The sequence below is a fragment of the Mustela putorius genome, unplaced genomic scaffold (genome assembly GCF_011764305.1).
Source record: "Mustela putorius furo isolate JIRA1106 unplaced genomic scaffold, ASM1176430v1.1 tig00000596_pilon_pilon_pilon, whole genome shotgun sequence".
NCBI classification, from domain to species: domain Eukaryota; kingdom Metazoa; phylum Chordata; class Mammalia; order Carnivora; family Mustelidae; genus Mustela; species Mustela putorius.
The window spans coordinates 7184722-7209427 of record NW_025421428.1 but is presented as its reverse complement, the minus strand read 5'-3'; the positions used below and the strand labels follow the sequence as shown (position 1 = coordinate 7209427).

The 24706-nt window shown below is 44.9% G+C and overlaps 1 protein-coding gene across 4 annotated transcripts; it reads right to left on the bottom strand.

The window, feature by feature from the left end:
* RABEPK (Rab9 effector protein with kelch motifs) lies at positions 1-22324 on the bottom strand. 4 transcript variants are annotated; one of them, XM_004757329.3, is made up of 8 exons: positions 22250-22321; positions 19571-19631; positions 15619-15776; positions 11785-11937; positions 6938-7099; positions 3954-4103; positions 1313-1462; positions 1-630 (listed from the first exon to the last, which is right to left on the bottom strand). In XM_004757329.3, the coding sequence occupies exons 2-8, from the start codon at positions 19621-19623 to the stop codon at positions 338-340; spliced, it is 1119 nt and encodes a 372-aa protein (XP_004757386.1). In that variant the 5' UTR covers positions 19624-19631; positions 22250-22321; the 3' UTR covers positions 1-337. The 4 variants fall into 4 exon arrangements, with proteins under 4 accessions (XP_004757386.1, XP_012914223.1, XP_012914224.1 ...); XM_013058769.2 differs by lacking the exon at positions 1313-1462 and having other exon boundaries at positions 22250-22324; XM_013058770.2 differs by lacking the exon at positions 6938-7099 and having other exon boundaries at positions 22250-22324.
* Between the last annotated feature and the right edge of the window lie 2382 nt (positions 22325-24706).

Sequence of the window (24706 nt, the reverse complement as noted above, 5' to 3'; positions counted from 1 at the left end):
TTTTCTTTTTAAAGATTTTATTTTTATGTAATCTCTACACAAAACATGGGGCATGAATTTACAACCCTGAGATCAAGCGTCACATGTTCTACTGACTAAGCCAGCCGGGTGCTCCTTTGTGATCAATACTCCAAAGCAATCACATTTACTTAAGCTATATTGCTGGTAAAACCCTTTTAATAGAGGTTTTTGCACTTGGGCTATCCATTTCCTCACCTACTGCGTAGGTGAGAGCAAGAGGGATATAGTGTGCAAAAAATATTTTGGAGGTATAAAACAGCTAAGGTTTCATTTAACTTCTCTGAAAGTCTGTCATTTAATAAAAATGTGGCATGTATTAGTCAACTACAGTCACAATACAGTCATTATAGATTTCCCCTTCTGTGTTCATCCCGCCGAACACAAAACAGAGCAGTATGTCAGTCTGACTTTCCTCATGTGAGTCACCACCTTCGGTCACTCCTTTGTTGGTGGAATCCCCTTTCTCAGTATCATAGTTTAGAGTGACAGAATTTGAATCTTCTTTCTCAGAAGTACACCTCACTGGCCACGGAATGACACACATGGAATGATCCAGTCGTCCAGGGGGTAGAAAAGTATCAAATTTAAGCAAGGTCCAATGCTGCTTTTCTATGTTAGAGAAAAGACAAACATACAAAAGCTCTGTTAAGAAATTTCCAGAAATGCTCAGTGATTTGCTATATCAGCCCTAACAGAAATAGGAAGCAACAGAAAGATCTAGGGCAGGGGGCCTGGGTGGCTCAGTTGGTTGAGCGACTGCCTTTGGCTCAGGTCATGATCCTGGAGTCATAGGATCGAGTCCCACATCAGGCTTCCTGCTCAGCAGGGAGTCTGCTTCTCCCGCTGACCTCTTTCCTCTCATGCTCTCTCTCTCAAATAAATAAATAAAATCTTTAAAAGAAAGAAAGAAAGAAAGAAGTATCTAGGGCTCCTGGATGGTGCAGTTGGTTAGGTGTCTTAGACTCCTGGTTTTGGCTCAGGTCCTAATCTCAGGGTTGTGAGATTGAGCCCCATGTCCGACTCTGCGCTCAGTGTAGAATGGGCTTGCGATAATCCCTCTGCATCTGCCGCTCCCCTTCATGCTGTCTCTCTCTCTCTCTAAACTAAATAAATCTTAAAACAAAAAACAAAAAGCTAATGGCTGCTGCTTTAATGATGTCATTCCCTGAAGTTTGGCCTTTGTTCCTTTGGATTTATGTGGAGAGAAAAAACAAAGCACCTTGATACTTTCAAAGAATGATCACATTTGCTTAAACATTTGTTTAAAGACCCACAGTGAACACCTGCTCACCTATGTGATACTGGTACATTGTATCCAACGCTCCTGTAGGAGTCATCCCTCCAAAGATATACAGGTGTTTCCCCACGGCCACAGCTGAGTGGGCAGCACAGCCTGTGGGAGGTACCCCAGTGGGACTTAGCTTCTGCCACTGCATGTCACCTGCCAAGAGAAAGCAAGTGGGTACAACATGACCTAGAAGATGGATTCCACCTTACCTGTCAGACTCCAGCAGTGTGCAAACTGATCCACTCAGCACTCTGAGAGGTAATACAGCAAGGTTTAATGGGCGCAGAAATTACTTGAGGGAGCTTCAAATTCTGTTTGGGTGTCCAGGGAGGGAGGAGGAGCTCAGTACTCTCCAGTTTTAGCAAGTATCTCAGATGATTCTGACATAAGTGGTCTTTGGAGCATACCGAATAACAGGATATTATCTTTGGTGAGTGTCACTACTTACTAATTTGGAGCCCAGAAGGAGTCAAGTTCTACGTGTGTGCACGTTTCAAATACTAGCACTTCCTTAGAAAGCAAATTTGGGAATGCTGGCTAGGCACTTTAAACATTTTGCTTGCTCACAACAGCCCTCTGAAAATGCCTACTCTCTTTTTACTGGTGAAAAAACAGAATCAAAGATGGAGACACTTGTCCAAGACCTTACAGCTAGCAAGAGGCACAGCTAGAATGTGTGTCTACTCAGGTCTGATGCTAGAACCTGTGTTCTCAACACTGTAGCGTGCTGCCTCAAGCACTTGCTCCCAACCTATTTTGGCAAGGATATTTGCATCTTTTCAAGCAGGCATTGAAATGAGGCACGATATTATTGCATTTTAGGTTTACAGAATTACCATGGTAGGAAAGAAGAGAAATAGCCAGGAAGCAGTTCCTCAGCACAAGGGAGTAGGACTTTCTTTTTTAAAATACACATTAAGGGGCACCTGGGTGGCTCAGTGGATTAAAGCCTCTGTCTTCAGCTCAGGTCATGATCCCAGGGTCCTGGGATTAAGCCCCAAATCGGGCTCTCTGCTGAGCAGGGAGCCTGCTTCCTCTTCTCTCTCTGCCTGTTTCTCTGCCTACTTGTGACCTCTGCCTGTCAAATAAATAAATAAAATCTTTAAAAATAAAATAAAATACACATTAAAACCCCCATTGAGGGGTGCCCGGGTGGCCCAGTCAGTTAAGTATCTGCCTTTGGCTCAGGTCATGATCCCAGGGACCTGGAATCAAGTCCCATGTCTGGTTCCCTACTCAGCAGGGAGCCTGTATCTCCCTCTCTGTCTGCCATCCTCTCCACCCCCCCGACTCGTTCTCTCTCTCTCTGTCAAATAAATAAAGTCTTAAAAAACAAATAATTTAAAAATAAAGCCTCAGTCGACCACTGCAAGGAACACCTCTGTGAAGATATTTTTCCATCTGTCAATTCAAGGCAGGGGCCCAGCATCTCAGAGTTGGAAGAGAGAATCACCCAGCCTAACCAGAACAAGAATCCCAACCAGTGTCACCCAGTCTCGGATGTCACCAACCTAGAGAATCCTTTATTGGGCAAGATAGCCCAAAACACTGCATAGCAGTTCTCCTGCCTTCTGCCCACTGTTCTAATTCTTGTATTCTACAGTAACACAAAAGATGTTCATTTGTTTGTCCATCCAAGGCATGCACTCATCACCCTCAATCTTCCAGACACTGTGTTAAGTGCTGGAAATATACTGGGGAACAAAAGAGACAAAGCCCCTGCCCTAAAGAAGCTCATGGTCTGAAAGAATGACCCAGAATAAGTCCAGGATCTCTAGGACACATCAGCCCTTCAGACCCCTAGAGACAATTCTCATGTTCTCCTTAATTTCTTCTATTTCTCGTGTGTGTGTGTGTCTGTGTGTCTGTTTAAGATTTATTTAAGAAGGAAAGAGAGAGGGAGAGCACAGAGGGAGAAGCAGACTTCCCTCCTTGAGCAGGGAGCCCAATGTGGGACTCGATCCCAGGATCCAGAGATCATGCATGACCTGACCCAAAGGCAGATGCTTAATTGACTGAGCCACCTAGGGGCTCCCTCTTCCTGGTGTTTTTAACTATTTAGCATGGCTACCTCTAGACACATTCGAAGTTGTCCATGCCCCTCATGGGCACAGGGTTAATGGTTAATGCCAGCCAGGGAATCCAGTCAGGGAATACAAAGAATAATGAATTTTAATGAAGGACCAGGGTTGTTGGAAGCATAAGAGATAATTCATGGCTGGGTACATAGCAAGTACTCAGAAAGGGATTGCTTTCCTTGGTTTTATTATTATTATTATTATTATTATTATTAAAGATTTTATTTATTTATTTGACAGAGAGAGAGATCACAAATAGGCAGAGAGACAGACAGAGAGAGAGATGAGGAGAAGCAGGCTCCCTGCCAAGCAGAGAGCCCTATGCGGGACTCGATCCCAGGCCCCTGGGATCATGACCTGAGCCGAAGGTAGAGGCTTAACCCACTGAGCCACCCAGGCGCCCCAGTTTTATTATTTATTATTATTCCAGCCACAATTGACAGAAATCTAGCCAAGATTCTGCTAGCTGGCCGGTTACCCACACTTAAGGGCAGCGCTATATTCTATCAAAGCATATTTTATTTAATTTTAAGAAGACAAACCCCCATGCACTCTACCCTACTTACTTATATCAATGCAATGGAGATCATCATAGAATCTGTCCCCAGCCAAGCCTCCATGGATGAAGAGCTTTGTCCCTGCGGCCACCATCACATGACCATGCCGGGGGGATGGAGGTTTTCCAAGTGTTTCTGGCTGTGACCAGGTCATAGTGTCTAGAAAAGTAAATTCACGGACATCAGATGAAAAAGCTAGGAAGAAGAAGCTTCACTTCCCAGCAAAGAGACCTTGGGGTCATTCACTCCAACATGCCAACCCAAACCAGGCCTCCCTCCTTCCACAGCCCATACAGCCTCTGCCTGAACACTTCCGGGGCTAGAGAATTCACTACCTAACATGCCTGCCCCTTCTACTGGGCATTGGGAAACTATTCTTTGCTTTGGCCTGGAACTGCTCCAGAGTTCAAAAGAATGAGACTGTTTCTTCCACGACAGGCCTTAACAGTGTATCTTTGACTGATTTGCTGGAAGCATGGGGGTAAAAAAAGACTACTTTCAAACGTAGCAGGGCCTGCTAAAGGGTCGGTATAGAGTAGGAGTCAGAACACGAGGTATGGAATTAAGACTGGCTCATTTCATTGAACAACTTCGTGGCCTTTTACCAGCGAATTCCCTAAGCTCTAGTTTTCACGGTTGTAAAATGGGGGTAAGCATACTACAGCTCTCAGGGTTAAAGTATGGATTAAATGAGATGATGTACATAAGGCATAGGCTTAGAGGAATTACTCAGTGCGTGAGAGTTTGTGTTAGAATTGCTATGGGAGGCATGTCTAAAGGTTGTGCATGGAGCCCCACTGTTTGAACGAATACAGTTTGAAATAATCTGAAAAAGGTTTATGCACAAACACATTCATCATAGCATTATTTTTAAGAGGGGAGAACTGAAAATAGCTTCAGTGACTCAACAGGTGAATGACTGTTATTACCACAGTCATGACAGAACAGTATGTATTTATTAAAAATGTTGAAGACTAGGGCACGTGGCTGGCTCAGTCAGTAGAGCAGGAGACTCTTAATCTCAGAATCAGTTCAAGGCCAACCCTGGGTGTGGAGCCTACTTAAAACAAACAAAAAGGGACACCTGGGTGACTTAGTGGGTTAAAGCCTCTGCCTTCAGCTCAGGTCATGATCCCTAGGTCCTGGGATCAAGCCCCAGGATGGCTGCTTCCTCCTCTCTCTCTGCCTGCCTCTCTGCCTACTTGTGATCTCTGTCTGTCAAATAAATAAATAAAATCTTAAAAACAAACAAATAAATAAAAATAGTGAAAACCTCCCAATCACAGGGAAAGTACTTAAATGAAAAATATAGGATATAAATATTACATGTAGAATTATCTCTGCTATTTTTAAATTTTATTTATTTTTATTAAGTAGACTCTACGCCCAACCAGTCCCATGCTCTAGTGACTAAGCCAGCCAGGTGCCCCATATCTGCTGTTTAAAAAAAGAAAAAAAAAGGGGGCACCTGGGTGGCTCAGTGGGTTAAAGCCTCTGCCTTCGGCTCAGGTCTTGATCCCAGAGTCCTGGGATCGAGCCCCACATCGGGCTCTCTGCTTCCTCCTCTCTCTCTGCCTGCCTCTCTGCCTACTTATGATCTCTGTCTGTCAAATAATAAATAAACAAAATCTTTAAAAAAAAAAAAGACTGTAAACACACTGAGAAGTGAATAATTTGGGAGTGACAGTATTTTATATATACAACTACATATAAAGCATACATATATATGTACATTTTTTCCTCAATCCTTAGAGTTTCGTGTATTCAAAACCAACATTAGTTAAAAACTTTAGAAACTTCCTTAAAAGATTTGCAAAGACAAAAGTCATACTGTGAGGTGTCTTCATTATTCCAATTTTACTTTGGAAGTTTGAAATTTTGCTTATTCCATCTTCTCAAAAAAGGCTGCGTCTCTCTTGAAAAACACACATGAAAATTATTTTGGTCATGTTATTTGTAAATTGTTATTCATCAATGCCTACTAGTAAGAGGAAGAAATGTAAATAGATGCTCCTTATGCAAAAATCTGGCAAGAGGTCTCATAATTCCAAATGTTTACATCTTTTTCACCCAGGAACTCCACTCTTAAGCATCTACTAAATGTTGGTAACATACACAAAAGTTAATGTATATGTTCGCTGTCGGACTGTCAGCAAAAAGTCAATCAGTAGGAAAATGAATGCAGAGCCTACCCACAGGATAGGCTCTGCAAGGAAACTGGTATTGACTTAGAAAACATCCATGTGTGTGATTAAATGAAGGGATCACCACAGTTCATCTTCCTGAGGTGCTTCCTGAAGTACGCCAGCCACTGTGCTATGCACCATATCACATTATCTCATTTAATCTTCCCAGCTCTTTTTAGTAGGCCCTATTGCTATCTCTATTTACAGATCAGTAAACTAAGACCTAGAGAGATTGACTGGTCAGAAGTAATATAGGAAGTGTCTGTCAGGTCTGGTCCTGAGTCCAGGTTCAGCAGCCTCAAAAACGCATGCTTTCACCTATGGAGGTTGAGCCTCACCCCTGCAAACGTAAGCCGCAGAAATGTATTTATAATCTGATCCCATGTATGTGTTCCAAGGTTTCTGTATCATTTCAAAATTCGCAGAAGAGTCATAAATGTCCATTTACCCACATATATATGATTTATAAATGCATAGGCAAGTCTAGGAGGACACATCAGGAACTGCTATGAGTGTTTCCCTCTGTTTGGGGAGTAGAAAGGAAAAGGCTAAAGAGGAAACTTTTGGGTTTTTTTGCTTTATAAATTACACTGTTTAAATATTTTAAATTGACCATTTATACCTTTTTAAATGCACATGTTGCTGTGGGAGCAAGATATTAGGTAAGGGACACGTCAAAGACATCTAGAAGTGAAACGTCGGACAAAGTGTCATTTTCTAATCTCTGCCTCCTACATCAGGTAAGCCGTAGGCTGGGGTGGCTCTGACCTGGTAAGTGGCAGCCCTAGGGTGCCCGCCAGTCCATACTTGCGTCAAACACATGCAGCTTCACATCCTGCACGGGCTGGGCGCCTCTCTCTCCGCCCCCAAAGACATACAGCTGGTTTCCAATGGCCGCAGAGGATGTGTGGAATGTTCTTGGGGAGGGCAGAGGACTGGTCACCTCGGGCACGGTCCAAGTCCTCGTTTCTGGTCCAGAGAGAAAAGGTAGGCACCTAAAATATCCAGGCTGATGGACCTCATATCTTGACTCTGAGGCTAGGCACAGTTACCTTCCACACCCCCAACCCCAAGGTGGACAGCAGAAGTCTAGGCAGGGTTCTCGTGCCAAGGAAATCAAGGAGGGGTCATAGGGGATACTGAGAATTTTCTCAGATAGAGTCAAATCCCCCAAGACTGAAAATTAAGAATGAGGTCAATTTGGTTTTGGAGATCTTCCTTCAAACATCCTCTCTGATTGCTCTTCTCCTTTACTGACTACCCTGGGCCCATTCAGAACAGCCCAACACCTGCTAAAATTCTCCCCATTAGTGGCTAGAACTAAATCTGCCAAATTTCCCAGACTATGTGGCCATTAAAAGAAAATAGATAAAGCAATCACAGTGTCAGTAGTAATAATAATAGCTCCTTCTAAATAGTCTGTACCAAGTAAATATTAGTTTCTCCATTTTACAGATAAGGGAATTGAAGCAGAGACAGATGAAGTCATTTGTTTAAAGTGACATGGCTAGGGCGCCTGGCTGCCTCAGTCAGTGGAGTGTGCAACTCTTGATCTTGGGGTTGTAAATATAAGACGCACATTAGATGTGGAGGTTTACTTAAAAAATAAAATCTACAATAAAATAAAATAAAGTGACATAGCTAATAAATGTCTGAGTTAGGATTCAGATTCCATTCAGTACCACCAAGATCAATGTATTTTCCACTCTTCTGACTTGAGAATAAAATTAAACCATCTGTGGGACGCCTGGGTGGCTCAGTTGGTTAGGCAGCTGCCTTCGGCTCAGGTCATGATCCCAGCATCCTGGGATCGAGTCCCACATCGGGCTCCTTGCTGGGCTGGGAGCCAGCTTCTCCCTCTGCCTCTGCCTGCCATTCTGTCTGCCTGTGCTCACTCTCTCCCTCTCTCTCTCTGATTAAAAAAAAAAAAAAATTAAACCATCTGGGGGAGGTCCAAAGAAGCCTCTCTCTTTTTAGAATGCAGCATGAGTTTTATAGAAACAGATGCATTAATTGAGCACCTTCCTTGTGCAGAAACCTTGTCCTTAGCATTTTTTTTTAAATTTTATTTATTTATTTGACACACAGAGAAAGATCACAAGTAGGCAGAGAGGCAGGCAGAGAGAGAGAGGGAAGCAGGCTCCCCACTGAGCAGAGAGCCCGATGCGGGACTCGATCCCAGGACCCTGAGATCATAACCTGAGCCAAAGGCAGAGGCTTAACCCACTGAGCCACCCAGGTGCCCTGTCCTTAGCATTTTGTCTGTCATCACCACTCAATTCTAGAAGGTGGATGGAAAGCAGCCTCATTTTGTAGGCGATGGAACTGAAGCTCAGAAAATTTAAACCCTTCCCCCCAGGTCAGAGCACTTGTGAGTAGCAGAGCAGAGGTTTGAACTCAGATCTGTCAAAAGTCCCACACTCGTGCCACCACAACACCCCAGGAATGATTTCTTGCCTAGGAAATTCTATGCCTTTTGTAAGGGTCTTTTTTGTTGTTTTTTAAAGATTTTTATTTGAGAGAGAACCAGTGGGGAGATGGGGCAGAGAGAGAGGAGAAGCAGGTTCCCCGCTGAGCAGGGAGCCTGACATGCAGCTCGATCCCAGGACCCTGAGATCATGACCTGAGCCAAATACAGATGCTCAACTGACAGAAACACCTAGGTGCCCCTGGAAAGGTCTTCATTCAGCATCCAGAGTGCCACAGGTAGCATCTGTAATATGTATGGAACTCAAACACAAACCTGGAGATGAAACAAGTCTCAGCCTCTATCCAAAGCAAAATGTAATTATCTCGAGAGTTATGGATCTTGGAGAGCTTTTGGATCTTAGGGGGAGTTAGAAGGTACACATCCTCTGGGATCAGAAAATCCTGGGATTGTGTTGCTCCCACATCAAAACACCAGCACAAATAACCACAAAGGACTCCTAAGCCTTTCAACAGACTGGACTTAGTAACAAAATAGCTAATGACTCACATTTTTCATATTTTGGGGGCATCGTGTCAACTTATATTTTCTAGAAGAGGAAAGGGATCGGGTAGAAAATCAACTCCTCTGACAGAAGCTTTCTAAATTCTCCTTATTTTATTCAAATGGATGCCATCATTGAAAATCAAAAGGCCAGGGATCCAGATTCCATCTGCTAAACCATAGCTACATCAATCAAAACAACTACCCAGCATTAATTGTGTGCCAGATACTGAGTGAATTTATATCCTAGCCAAACTTAACAAGGTAAGAACTATGACTATCCCAATGGAACAGAAGACCATCTGTTTGCAAACAAGCATCTTATTGAGAGCACTGGGCAAGAGTGGACTGTCGTGTGAAAAATGTCCAGGTTGCTCATTGTTAACAAAACGCATATTTAAATAATTAGATAAAAGTCTGTTGCCTATTGAATCAGCAGTGTTTAAAAATGATAAATTCAAGAGCGCCTGGGTGGCTCAGTGGGCTGGCCTCTGCCTCCAGCTCGGGTCATGATCTCAGGGTCCTGGAATCGAGCCCCACATTGGACTCTCTGCTCAGCGGGGAATCTGCTTCCCCCCTCCCCCCCTGCCTCTCTGCCTACTTGTGATCTCCATCTGTCAAATAAATAAATAAAATCTTTTTTAAATAAAAAGATAAATTCAGGGGTGCCTGGCTGGCTCACTGGCAGAATGTCCAACTCTTGATCTCAGGATTATGAATTTAAGCCCCACACTAGGCACAGAGATTACTTAAAAACAAAATCCTGGGGCGCCTGGATGGCTCAGTTGGTTAAGCAACCAACTCTTGATTTCAACTCAGATCTTGAGCTCATGGTTGTGAGTTTAAGCCTCAGGGCTATGAGTTCAAGCCCATGTGAGTTTAATCCCCATGTTCAAGGCCCAGGTTGTGAGTTCAAGTCCCACGAAAAATAAATAAATAAAATCTTAAAAATAAAAGATAATTTCAATGCCAGTCAGGAGTGAAAATGCACTATTAATCAGAGCTGGAGAGAGCAGCAGTTAGAAAACTCTGGACATCAAGTCGGTAGCATGGATCAAAAGCCTTTAAGTTCACAGTGTTTTACTTTGGTCTTTTTTATTCTGGGCATGAATTCTTTTTTTTTTTTTTTTTAAGATTTTATTTATTTATTTGACAGACAGAGATCACTAGTAGGCAGAGAAGCAGGCAGAGAGAGAGGAGGAAGCAGGCTCCTCACCAAGCAGAGAGCCCGATGTGGGGTTCGATCCCAGAACCCCGGGATCATGACCTGAGCCGAAGGCAGAGGCTTTAACCCACTGAGCCACCCAGGTGCACCCTGGGCATGAATTCTAAGCAAATAATTGTCAATCACTTCTGAACAAAGATGTTCACACCTTGTTATTTACAATGGTAAAAATCTGAAAACAAACTAAGTTATAGTATTGTCCCAAAATGGAGGATCATGCAGCCATTAAAAGTGATGTTAAAACAAAGTTAATAGGAAATTATTTATACAGTAACTATGAAATGAAAAGGAAAAAGGCACCCTAGTGTAGAATTGAATTAGTATGAACTCAGGCTTACAAAAATGCAGAGAAATAAAAGAAAGGAAGCACACAGAGAGGTTATCAGTACCCTGAATGTCATAGGATCGTGGATGTCTTCTGTCCACTTTACACTTTTTTCAAATATTTTACAATGAATTATGTTTATTAAAACAACCCAAAAATTTTAACTACAATTTTTTTAAAACTACAATTTTTAACAAAAAGACAAGTCCACCTCCCCTGGGAAGTTCAGGAACATTCTCTCAGAAGAGATGTTCCTTAACTGTTTTGTCTGTGATAAAACTGCCAGTGAGGCTGGGCAGGAACTTTGCACTATTTGGCTAAAAGAAACATAAAAGGAGGATCTAGGTCAGGGTTTCTTAACTTTGGCACTATTGGCATTTGAGTCTAGATAACTTGCCATAATGGGATGCTGTCCTGTGGATTACAGGATGGATAGCAGCATCTCTGGCTTCTGCCCACTAGATGCCAGTAGCAACCCCCCACACCGCGAGCTTGATCACCAAAAATGTGTCCAGACTTGGCCAAGTGTTCCCTGGGGGACATAGTCACCCCCATTTGAGACCCCCTGATCTAGGTGACAGGTTCTAGGCTGGCTCAGTCACTGACTCCCTGGTGACTTTAGGAAACTCACTTCCCCTTGACCTGGTTGTCCCCTTGGCTGCGCTGTTCTCGGAAGTTTCTTTCAGTTTTGGCTTTTAAGAAGTTGATGGTTGTACATGGTATGAGGCAGGGGAGGGGGGATGTAATTCTGTTATTTTCAGATTCTGCTAGATGTTAAAATTCCTATTTTCAGGCACCTGGGTGGCTCAGTCAGTTAAGTGTCTACGTTCAGCTCAGGTCATGGTCCCAGGGTCCTGGGATTGAGCTCTGCATCAGGCTCTCTGCTCAGCGGGGAGTCTGTTTCTCCCTCTCTCTCTAGCCCTCACCCCCGCTGATGCTCTCTCACTTTCTCTCTCAAATAAATAAGTAAAATATTTAAGAAAATAAATTAAAAAAATGAAAATTCCTATTTTCTAAGAGGTAAGCAAAGTTAAATGAATTATTCAGGACAATCCAAATGAGTTTTGCTCCAGGAAATGGAATTGGAATTACTTCTTTATTTAGGTAAATAAAAATAACTTTTGGCCACTTACCAGAATTCAGAACTTGCAGGCAATTGCGATTTCCTGACCGGTCAGCACCTCCAAACACCCAGATGGTATGAGGTGCACAAGAGGGAATGAAGCTGGCATGCTCGTAACGGGGCAAGAGGCCCTCCACAGCGGCCAAATCCCACCGGTATGTTCCTAGAAGACATTTCACTCAGCCCCAGCGTTGGAGCTGCCAACTGCTTCTATTAATTGGCAGACTTGAGAGAGGGGGAAATGGTCAAAAGCGTAAGTGAACAATCATCACGTCACTTGCAGGAGAATATGGTCAAATTCTAAAAAGTCCTATAATAGAAACTTCAGGGGTAATCTGCCTAGTCCAGAAACCCTTCTCTAGGGAAACTGTCCCCATTCTACCAACCATCAGGGTGGAGATCCCAGAAGACCTGTTTGTATTACAAAACCTTGACTTTCTGGCTTCAACTGATTGGTTCAAAGGTAGTCACTTGACCCAAAATGGGTCATTCAGAACCTCCCTCCAGAGAAGCTGGAATTCAAACAGATTTCTGAATTTCTTCTATCATGTGTGGAGAAAGAGCTAAAGTCGAAGTCCAGAGAAGAGAAAAGAAACATCAACATAAAGAAGTAGATCCCCGGGGCGCCTGGGTGGCTCAGTGGGTTGGGCTGCTGCCTTCGGCTCAGGTCATGATCTCAGGGTCCTGGGATCGAGTCCCGCATCGGGCTCTCTGCTCAGCAGGAAGCCTGCTTCCCTCTCTCTCTCTCTCTCTCTGCCTGCCTTTCTGCCTACTTGTGATCTCTCTCTGTCAAATAAATAGATAAAATCTTAAAAAAAAAAAAAAAAAAAAAAAGTAGATCCCCCAGAGAGAGTCAGGGAGACAGCAGATGGTTTTTGACGGCTTTCCAATTCCTTTTTCTGCTCTCTCCTGAGGATGGGCTGTATTTCCTATGTTTAGATTCTTCCTTATTTTTCTGCCAGTTTAAGAGAATTTCTGTTACCTTCAACTAAACGATTTCTGGCTAAAACAAGTTCACAACTGCCAAGGGGAGTCCCCATTTTACAGGGCACTGAAGCCCAGATGGTTCAGACAGCTTAGCCAGGGTCACAAAGCTAGTACTAAGTCCCACCAAAAATGTTTGTGATCTAAACAGTGAGTTTTTTGAGGGCAGGAAGAGATTTCACTTGCCTTTGATTTCCTAGTGCCCGGTGTAATTCAGATGGCTATGCAGGAGGGAAGGTGGCACATTGGGGGATGAGAACCCCCCTGAGAGGGGGCATCTCTACTGTTGTCATGTAGACATGCAGGGCTACTGATGTCAGATCTCCCAAAATTATCAGAAGCCAAGCCATTTCCATTTTCATATGTAGACCTTTGCACATTTGGTTGGTGAACAACTGAGATCAAAATAACAGCCATGTGACATGGACCTAACAAACTTGTATGTGGGCCACTGGTTTTCTTCTGCCTATTGCGTGTAGCCCGGAGTGGCTACCATTCATTCCTTGTTCATTCATTCATTCATTCATCCATCCATTCATCCATCCACCCAAATACTTAAAAAGTACCTACTCTGGGGGGCCTGAGTGGCTCAGTCAGTTAAGTGTCTGACTCTTGATTTTGGCTCAGGTCATGATCTCAGGGACAGGAGACCCAGCCTCAAGTGGGGTTCTGCGCTCAGAGCATGGAGCCTGTTTAAAGAATCTCTCCCTGTCCCTCTCTCTCTGTACCCACTGCCATTTGTGCCCTCACTCACTCTCTAACAACAACAACAACAAATTAATTTTTTAAAAAGCACCTACTCTGTGCCAGGCACCAGGACAGTGGCTTGGGATACAATGATGGATAATATAACTATGTTCCTTGTTTTCAAGGAACTTATACTCTTGTGGGGAAGACAGACAAAAAACCAATCACATGGGATAAGAGCTGTGAAGGGGGAGAAGAATGGGAAAGCACAGAATACTATGGACATACAGAAGGTGGACTGACAAACTGTGATTTATATTAAGAAATACAGATGTGATCTTTGTCAGTTCCAGGCACAGGGCTCTTAAGACCCTTGGAATTTCCGAAACTATAAGATTGTAAAGGTGTCTTACATAACAAGTGCCTGGGTTTACGTTTATGAGGTGACTTCTGGAAAGCCCTAACAATAGGGGCTGGTTGTCAAGGGAACTAACCATATGATTAGAAGTTTGGAACTTTCGGGACACCTGGGTGGCTCAGTTGGTTAAGCAGCTGCCTTCAGCTCAGGTCATGATCCCAGCGTCCTGGGATCGAGTCCCACTCACATTGGGCTGCTTGCTTGGCAGGGAGACTGCTTCTCCCTATGCCTCTGCCTGCCACTCTGTCTGCTTGTGCTCACTCTCGCTCCTCTCTCTCTGACAAACAAATAAAATCTTTAAAAAAAAAAAAAAAAAAGAAGAAGTTTGGAACTTTCAGCCCCAGCCTCCCACCCCGACCTCTAGGAACGGTAGAGGGGATAGAGGTTGAATCAATCACCAGTGGCCAGTAATTGAATCAATCATGCCTGTGTAAAGAAGCCTCCAGAAAAACCCGGAAGAAGGGGTTTGGAGAGCATCCAGGTTGGTAAACACAAGGAGTTGCTGGGAGACCATGCACCTGTAGAGCATCTTGAAGCTCCGTGCCCTTCCCCCGTTCCTTGCCCTATGCATCTCTTCCATCTGGCTGTAGCTGAGTTATATCCTTTTATAATAAACCAGTGATCCAGTAAGCAAACGATTTTCCCAAGTTCTGTGAGACACTCTAGCAAACTAATGGAACCCGAGGAGGGGATCATGGGAATCTCTGATTTAAAGTTGGTAGGTCAGAAGCACAGGCAGCAACATGAACTTACAGTTAGTATCTGGAGTGGGGAAGGGGTGAGAGAGTCATATAGGACTGGGCCCTTCACCTGTGGGATCTGAAGTTAAGTCCAGGTGGATCGTGTCAGAACTGAACCGCGTTGTGGGATACTCAGCAGGTGTTGCAGAATTGCTTCATGTGGGGGAGGATCCCCAGATATTTGGGGGCCAGCAATGATACTAGTGTTAAGAGGAGAGATACAAGTAGCAATGCCTAAGCTAGTCCAGAAGCAGCAGGGAAATCTTCCTGATGGAAGTGATAGTTAATCTGAGATCTTAAAGATGAACAGTTGCTACATGATAGGGAAATGGAAGAGCCTTCCAAGCAGAGGAAACAATATGTGCAAAGCCTTGGGGACCAGAGATTTAGACACGTCCAAGGAACTAGAGGATACTCAGTGTAGCAAATGCGGGTTTGGGAGAGCCAAGAAATGAGCTGGGAAAAGCTTGAAACATGGGAGGGACATGGTCAGATTTGTATTTTAGACAGTACTCTCTGGCTACGTAAAGAAAATGCACTGTAAAGGGGTAAACTTGGAAGCAGGGAGACTAGAGAAGAGGCTGTTGGAACGTTTAGTGGAGAAATAATAATGCTCGGACTGCAGTAGTAGTATGGGAAATGGACAGACACGGATGAAGATAGAGACACTTGAGACTTGGTGATTAACTGGATATGTGGACGGAAGACGAGGTAGATCCATCTATGTCTCGCAGAGGACTATTTGTTTGGTGAAGGAATGGTTGAATGTTCAGGGCTCTAAACAGACACTGTGTACCCCCCACCCCCCCCCCATAAAAGAAGCTACTGGTTGGGTGGATGTGTTCCAGAGATCTGCTGAGACCTTAGGGAGTTCTCAGGGATGTTCATTTCCTTACAGGACATCCCTGCTCTCTAGTTGGAACTGGTGTCCTGACAAATGCTCTGGTCATGGCCAGTGTAGCACAAGCTCTGCTCTTTGGCTACAGGACACCCGCTCCACAGGTGCTGGTCTTACCCAGGTCCAAGATGTGCACATCTGAGAAGCTCCTGTGTGGATCTGCTCCCCCAACAATGAAGACCTTCCCACTCTTGGCGTCACCAACTGAAGGTAAATAAGAACAGCTGTGGCCAACCCGAGCACAGGGGCTCTCTCCAGGTGGGGTCAAGGTGTACCTGCCAAAGGGAGGATGTATTCAGGAGACCTGGGCAGCAGCATGTTTTTTCTACTCCAATGAAATAGTCCCCCAGGAAGAGGGCTCTTACACACACACACACACACACACACACACACACACTTTAAGTTGCATCCAGCAAAGTGGTATTTCCCTGATTAATCATAGTACCTTGCATTTGCACATAACATTTGGCTTTTCAGTTTTGTCACTACTTCATCTCACGTTAGCCTAATGGGGGTGCCCTGGACTAGTAACTGTCCCCACTGGGTAGACAGGGAAACTGACAGCCAGAAAAGTTCAGTGGTGTGTCCAGGCATGAAATGGGAGTCGTGAGCATGATGTGTGAATTCAGGCAGACTGGGTTCAAGCCCCAGGTCAGATGCTTTTGAGAAGTGTGACCCTTCGGAAGTCATTTAACCTTTCTAAACCCTCCTTAGTTTCCTCATTTGTAAAATGAGGACGGCAATAGTTCTTTCCTGGGAAGAGGTAAGATGAGGTCTTGTAACCAGTATAGGGAGGATCTCAATGAATGATGGCCAGAGCTTCCGGTGCACTCACATAGGAACCTACAGCCCTAGCTCTTTAGCCACAAGCCCTCGATGCATTGTCAAGTAATATCCTCCAGAATGTGCTGATTTTAAGAGCTTTCCCAGACTATTCATAAAGCTTGGCCTGATAGAAGCCAGAGCTAGGACTCTCAAAAAAACCAAATACAGGACCCATCCATCTCATTCTCAAAAGTTATTCTTAACATGACTGTAAAAACATACTTCAAACTTCCTGGTTGGAAAAGAAAATTCTGCAGCTGTTTCTCGGGCCCTGTCTCATTTGACCTCTCTGGCATCTGATGGTCCTGATTCTTCCCTCCTTCTCGTACCTTCTCCTTACCTGGTTCTCCACATCTCTTCTTTTTGTTCTCTACCCATCTTTCTGACTGCTCTTTTGTTTTTGTGCTCTGAATCCTTCCCCACCAGCTGTTTCCTGAGGCTTAGTACCCCTGGATTCTCTTCACTTCTCAATCTCCATTTGCTGACCTTATCAAGTTCATCAGCACTGATGGTCTCAGTTACCACCAACCTTTATATTCATCAGTGATTTCCAAGTTTCCATTTCTTTTCCAGATCTCTCTTCTGATAACCAGACTCACACCTCCTATTATTACCTGAATGATTCCCAACAATGTATCATGCCCGCGGCTAACTTCCTGACAGCCCTGGTTTCCCTTAATCTGCACAAAACCCCTTGAGGACAGTACTATTTTTTTGGTTAAGATTTTATTTATTTATTTATTTGTCAAAGAGAGAGAGAGAGCACAAGCAGGCAAAGGGGCAGGCAGAGGCAGAGAGAGAAGCAGGCTTCCTGCTGAGCTAAGAACCCGATGTGGGACTCGATCCCAGAACCCTGGGATCATGACCTGAGCAGAAGGCAGCGGCTTAACCGGCTGAGGCAACCATGGTGGAGGACAGTACCATTATCATCATCTGCCTTTTACAGCTGAGGGCCCAAGACATTGAAAGATGAAATAACTTATCCAAGAGTACACAGCCACCTAGATGCCTGGTGAATAAGACAAAAAATTTCTGTCTTCAGAGCCCTTATGGATTAGTTGGGAAGAGAAACATTAAATGGATAAATTCACAAATATCCATTTTATTTTATTTTATTTTTTATTTTTTTAAATATTTTATTTATTTATTTGACAGAGAGAAATCACAAGTAGTCGGAGAGGCAGGCAGAGAGAGAGAGAGGGAAGCAGGCTCCCTGCTGAGCAGAGAGCCCGATGCGGGACTCGATCCCAGGACCCTGAGATCATGACCTGAGCCGAAGGCAGCGGCTTAACCCACTGAGCCACCCAGGTGCCCTATCCATTTTATTTTAATTGTGCTATAAAAGAGTACAAGGGATATATTGTATGACAACACGTCATAAGAGGGCCTTAATCTGTATAAGGAGAGGTGGGAGAAGGAGGTGGTCGGAGAAGGCTTCCTGAAGAAGCGCCATTTGAACTGAGAAATGAGTAGAAGTTAGCTGGACAAAGAGAGGGATGAAAGATGGAGGGAAAGAGTGACCCAGGTAGAGACCAGTATCAGAGTTTGCAGTGCGAGGCGTGTTAAAGAAGAGAAAGAGAACAAAGGATGAGTTAGGGTACTTGAGATTGGAAAGACAGGCAGGGACAGATCATGCAAGGTCCAATGGGCCATTTGAAGGACTCTGGTTTTTATCTTAAGATCAAAGAGGCACAAGGGGGGGACGCCTGGGTGGCTCAGTTGGTTAAGCAGCTGCCTTCGGCTCAGGTCATGATCCCAGTGTCCTGGGATCGAGTCCCACATCGGGCCTTGCTCAGCAGGGAGCCTGCTTCTCCCTCAGCCTCTGCCTGCCATTCTGTCTGCCTGTGCTCGCTCTCTCCCCCACTCTCTCTCTGATAAATAAATAAAATCTTTAAAAAAAAAATTTCCTTAAAAAAAAAAAAAAAGGCACAAGGGGTGCCTGGGTGGCTCAGTGGGTTAAGCATCTGCCTTCGACCTGGGGCATGATCTCAGGATCCCGGGGTTGAGCGCTGCCTTGGGCTGCCCGCTCAGTAGGGAGTGTGCTTCTTCTTCTGCCCCTCCCTGCTGGTGCATTCACACTCTTGTCTCTCTCAAATGAATGAATAAAATTCTTTTTTTTTTTAAACTTTAACTTTTTTTTTTTTTTTAAGATTTTATTCATTTATTGGGGCGCCTGGGTGGCTCAGTGGGTTAAGCCACTGCCTTCGGCTCAGGTCATGATCTCAGGGTCCTGGGATCAAGTCCCGCATCGGGCTCTCTGCTCAGCAGGGAGCCTGCTTCCCTCTCTCTCTCTCTCTCTGCCTGCCTATCCATCTACTTGTGATTTCTCTCTGTCAAATAAATAAATAAAATCTTTAAAAAAAAAAAAAAAAGATTTTATTCATTTATTTGACAGACAGAGACCACTAGTAGGCAGAGAGGCAGGCAGAGACAGGAAGGGAAGCAGGCTTCCTGCTGAGCAGAGAGCCCAATGCAGGACTCGATCCTAGGACGCTAGGATCATAACCTGAGCTGAAGGCAGAGGTTTTAACCCACTGAGCCATCCAGGAGCCCCAGTGAATAAAATTCTTTAAAAAAAAAAAAAAGAGAGAGAGAGAGAGATCAGAGAGAGGCATGAAGGGTTTTAAACCAGGGAATGCCAGGATCAGATGTATGTTGGCTTTGGAGTAAGAGTGGACACTGGTAAGCCAAACCAGAAGCAAAGTCCTACAAAGCACTGCCTCCCCCCTACAGCCTTCTGTGAGCCCTGCTTCAGTGCTGACCACATTTCCTCACCATCACCTGCTCAGGGCAGCCCCCACAATGCGGAGACTATTCCCCTCTGTACCTTCAGCACCTACACGGCAGCTGCCCCTGTCGGGCCAGAGTTAGCTGTATAAAGGGTTGGTTGAACCAGCAGCCGAGAAACAGTAAGGCCGGTTTAATCCAAATCCTCTTCCCTGAAAATCTGAAAAGTGAGTCACAGCTTGAAGCAAGACACGGTGTTGGAGCTGAGGCTGCCAGATGGTCAGTGCCTTACTCTTCCTAGAAAATGGATTTTAATAAAATCAACATCTGCTCTGCAATAATTATTGCCCCACTATCTTTCCTCTGAAGACCTTTCCAGACAGTTTGAGTCTAATTACCAGCAACTACAGACAGTTTCATCTCTCCCCTTTTTCATAGATGATCAAATATGAAAGTAAACAACTTAAAATGAAACAAAAACTCTTGTTTTTCTCTGTCTGAATCCTTCCTTACAGACCATGTTGCTTTCCTGGGCTTGTCTCCAGGCTCCAAGACTGGCAGCAGCTTCATGGTATCCTCTGCATAAGAAAGAAAGGCACTTTTTAGACATTTTAAATTATCTTCCACCTAAAACACAGAACAGGGCGCCTGGGTGGCTCAGTGGGTTAAAGCCTCTGCCTTCGGCTCAGGTCATGATCTCAGGGTCCTGGGATCAAGTCCCGCATCAGGTTCTCTGCTCAGCAGAGAGCCTGCTTCCTCCTCTCACTCTCTCTGCCGGCCTCTCTGCCTACTTGTGATCTCTGTCAAATAAACAAATAAAATCTTTAAAAACAAAAACACAGAACAAATCGGGTCAGTTTCTTCCTTAAAAACTTTCCTTTTGGGCGCCTGGGTGGCTCAGTGGGTTAAGCCGCTGCCTTCGGCTCAGGTCATGATCTCAGGGTCCTGGGATCGAGTCCCACATCGGGCTCTCTGCTCAGCAGGGGCCTGCTTCCTTCCCTTCCCCTCTCTCTGCCTGCCTCTCTGCCTACTGTGATCTCTCTCTGTCAAATAAATAAATAAAATCTTTAAAAAAAAAAAAAAACTTTCCTTTGGGGGCGTCTGGTTTGCTCAGTGGTTTAAGCCTCTGCCTTCAGCTCGGGTCATGATCTCAGCATCCTGGGATGGAGCCCCATATCGGGCTCTCTGCTCAGCAGGGAGCCTGCTTCCTCCTCTTTCTCTGTCTGCCTCTCTGCCTACTTGTGATCTCTCTCTGTCAAATAAATAAATAAATAAATCTTAAAAAAAAAAAAACCCAAAACAAAAAAACTTTCCTTTTGATGTGCCAATTCCTAGGGCCTGATTAATTTGAATAAGCATTACCAACACTTTGATATAAAGTTATATTTGGGAGGCAAATATAATACAACTTTATTAACACAATTATACAAGGTTTTTGGTTAAAGTTTTCTGTGTATCTGTGATTTTCATGGAGAAGGGGCATATACAAAATTTGCAGGGGGACACTTGGGTGGGTCAGTTGGTTTAGTGTCTGCCTTCAGCTCAGGTCATGATCCCAGGATCATGGGATTGAGCCCTGCATTGGGCTCTCTGCTTAGTGGGGAGCCTGCTTCTCCCTCTACCTACTGTTCCCCCTCCTTGTGTGCTTCTCCCTCTTCCTGCTGGTCCCCCTACTGGTGTATTCACTCTCTGTCAAGTAAGTAAAATCTTAGAAAAAATTTTTTTCAGGGCCCATAAAATATTCACACTCATCAAAAGATAAAATATTTTGTTTTATTTATTTTTTTAAGGTTTATTTCTTTTAATAATCTCAACACCATACACAGGACTCGAACTCACAATCCGGAGATCAAGAGTCACGTGTTCTTCCAACTGAGCCAGCGAGGCACTCCAAAAGATAAAATATTTTCTTTTATTTATATTTTAAAGAATTATTTATTTGGGGAGGGGAGCAGAGGAAGAGGGAGAAGTCCCAAGCCAACTCAGCGTGTAACCTGAAGGTGGGGGACTGGATCCCATCACTCCAGAGATCACTACCCCAGCTGGAAACCAAGAGTTGGAGGCTTAATGGACTATACCACCCAGACACCCCCCAAAAAAATATTTTAAAAGGCTGGGAAATACTGAACTCTGGGATAAATCCTGGCCTCAGCATGGATTTCAAAGCCTTCTGGACTCAACCTTCTTCTCAGGAACCCAGCGCCACACTTCTTGCTATAGTGAGCTATTCTTGTTGTATTTGTTGTTTCTAACATGGCAGGCCCTTTCATATCTTGTATCATTTTTTAAAAGATTTTATTTATTTATTTGACAGGGAGAGAGATCACAAGTAGGCAGAGAGGCAGGCAGAGAGAAAGAGGGGGAAGCAGGCTCCCTGCTGAGCAGACAGCCGGATTTTTTTGGGGGGGTGGAATGCAGGGCTCCATCCCAGGACCCTGAGATCATGACCTGAGCAGAAGGAAGAGGCTTAACCCACTTAGCCACCCAGGCGCCCCCATATCTTGTATCTTGTGCTACCTCCCCTACCTGAAATGTCTTGTCAACTAGGAAAATCCCAAGGAACCTCCAAAGCTCAGTTCAAACGTACCCCCCCTTCTCAGTGTAAACTTCCCTGATTTGTTGCTTTCCATTTACATCCTCAAGTTACTTCCTTCTCCCTCTGCAAGGTTATCCAGCCACCATCATTGCAGGGATCACCCTGAAAGTAATTATCTATTTAAAGGTCTCTAGTTTAGATTCTGCACTGAATTCCAACAGAACTGGGCCTCTCAGATTCAACCAGAGAACCTACCAATGGGCTCGGCTTAGAGTAGAACTGAGGGATGAGTGAAGAAGGAAAATAGATGAGATTCCTGGGAGATAAATGGATAAATTCAACCTTTGGCCTAAGCCCCTGGCCACGGTCCGCAAGACCCAGTGGTGAAAACTTCGAATGGGCGGGGACTTCCTACAGCCACCCCTGCCAGTCCCATCCCCCAGTCACCATCCCCGCGTGGCAGCGATAGAGGACAGGACTCTGGATCGAGAGAGCACAGGCTGGTTCCTTTCCGTCATTGTCGCCGGGCCGGAGTCCGATCGCACCCTCCCCAGGGCTCTCCACCCGGCCCGGGCCCACTACTCTAAAGGATGGGACCGCCCCCGCCCAGGATAGCTTGAGACCCACCGCCCGGAGAATCCCAGACCCTGACCGCATTACCTGCGGCAGCTAAGGACGGTCCCGGGTGTGGCTCCGCCCTCAATGTGGGCGGGGACTACAACTTCGCCCCTCCCCCAGACCCGGAAGAGCCCAGCGGCCAACCGCTCTCCTGCTCTCGGCTCCCAGGACCCCGCCTCCAGGGCGCGTCCTTGTGAACCGTACCAGGAGAACTCCTCCTCGCCCTCCCCGAGTGTCGACTTGGCCGAGCGAGTCTCGGGAACTGAACTGGCTGGCCGTCCCTGGGGCGTTCCTCCCCGGCAGTGTAAATAAGCCAGGGCTACTTGGAAACGATTTACAAGCGAACTGCCGGGGGGTGCTGGGCATCCACTTGGACGACCCAAATTCCTTTGACAGCAGGGCTAGGATGTTTTAAGTTACAGCGGCTGCTGGAAACGGTTTTTGAAAGGGAGAGTTAAAAAGATGCTTTTCTAGGTGTGAAATCTCCCTGCGTGGTCCTTAGGCCACTTCAACCTTTGGTGCCTTAAACAGCCGACTCCATAATTAGCGTTAGTGACTAAGGCAGGCACTATGCCGAACCAAATGTGGCCTCTGGACTCCTGGAGTTTACAAACTAACAGAGAGACAGAAAAACAAGTAACTAGGTACATGTGCAAAAAGTGCAAGGAATACAAAGTTCATCAATGAGAGTATTCTTGGGGAAGTTACTTTTCTCTGGGCCTCAGTGCCACCCATCTGGGAAAATGGAGCTATTAAGATTTCTGTCACAAGGTTATGGGGCAGAATACATGAGCTAATGAATACAAAGGGCTCAGTGCCCAGTTCCCCGCCGAAGGCAGCAGCTTAACCCACTGAGCCACCCAGGCGCCCCGCCTTTTTTTTTTTTTTAAGATTTATTTATTTACTTGCCAGAGATCACAAGTAGGCAGAGAGGCAGGCAGAGACAGAGAGAAGGGGAAGCAGGCTCCCCGCTGAGCAGAGAGCCCCAAGCGGGGCTCAATCCTAGGACCCTGGGATCATGACCTGAGCCAAAGGCAGAGGCTTTAACCCACTGAGCCACCCAGGTGTCCTGAGTGTAATGCTATTCTTAGCTATAAATGAAGTTTAGACACCAGTCCTGTCTGCTCATTTGCTTTACCTCCGGTCTCCATAACATAGTTCCCCTGCAGCTTTCCTGAAAAATGGATCCATGGCTCACCTATGTCTATGTTCCAGGAGCCCCACAATCATTTAGGAAGACTGAAACCAGTTGCTGTGTTCTAGGAAATAGAAGAAAAGCTAAGGAAAGAGACCACAGGAGCTCTTCAAGAGTAGAGCTATGGTACCCTAGTGGGAACTAGACTGACATGCTTGGGTTCAAATCCAGGCTCCAGCACTTACCATGTGACCCTGACATTTGGCAAGTCCACTAACTTCTCTGAGCCCCACTTTCCTCATCTCTAAAATGGGGATGGTAATATCTCGAATACCAATTCTTGAAATTATAACAGGAATTTATTGACAAAGTGGAATTTGAGGTCTGCGGCTCTTCTCACAGCTCAAATATCCTGATTCAAACACCTGAAGTCTTCGTGAGTTCCCATATTAATGGAAAAATCTCCACTGCTGTCTGCCACAGAGGATTTTTAGGAATATTCAGTAATTCTGGGGGCAACTGGGTGGCTCAGTCCGTTAAACATCTGCCTTTGGCTCAGGACACGATCCCGGGGTCTTGAAAGGGACCATTGTGTCAGGCTCCCTTCTCAGCAGGGAGCCTGCTTCTCCCTCTTCTCCCCACTTGTGCTCCCTCTTGTTATCTTTGTCCCTCTCTCTCAAATAAATAAAATCTTAAACAAACAAACAAACAAACAAAAGAGTAGTCAGTAATTCAGTAATTTTGCTCTCCTAAAGGAAAGAAAACGAGGACTAGATTGGCTCTGCCACATGTTCATGCACGTCTAGATGGAGATTTTTGCTCAGAGCTGCAGAATGCTCTGATGCATCCTGTGTCTTTTGGCTAGCTCCATTTCAGGGTGCCAAACTGGAGTTGCGCATAAGAAAAACCAGAAAAGGTTTGTGGGCAAAGTAGCGACCACTTTTCTTTGTGAGACCTACGCTTTATACTAGAAATCACATTCAGAAATTGCTGGAAGGAACTTTTGAGATCTGTTTTTAAAATGGAAATGGAGGCCCAGAGAATTTAAACTGATTAGCCTACATAAGTGGCAGAACCAGGAGCCTAGATTTCCTCCTTTGCCAAAGGAAAACTAAGAATACATTCCAGTGAGCAAGTTCTGTACATTTTCCAAAATAAATGACCAATGTGTCTATCTCCTAAGAGATCACCCAACACTCTGAAGGATGCGTCCCTTATTTCTCTCTGCTGTGTGTATCAAGAGTGAGGTTTACTGAATGGGGTGGGGCTACAGGGGGGAGTTTACCACATGATTTGGTAATGTGAGAACTGTCACCTGTGATACTATCCACTTTCATTAGCTACCTGTTCACTGACTTATCAGC

Coding starts and splice junctions, on each gene's coding strand:
- RABEPK (XM_004757329.3), bottom strand. CDS start 19,623: ATGAAGCTGCTGCCAGTCTTGGAGCCTGGAGACAAGCCCAGGAAAGCA. Junction 15,777..19,570: donor AAGCCCAGGAAAGCAACATG/GTCTGTAAGGAA, acceptor TCCCTTTGGCAG/GTACACCTTGACCCCACCTG. Junction 7,100..11,784: donor CCTGCAAGTTCTGAATTCTG/GTAAGTGGCCAA, acceptor TCTCTGGACCAG/AAACGAGGACTTGGACCGTG.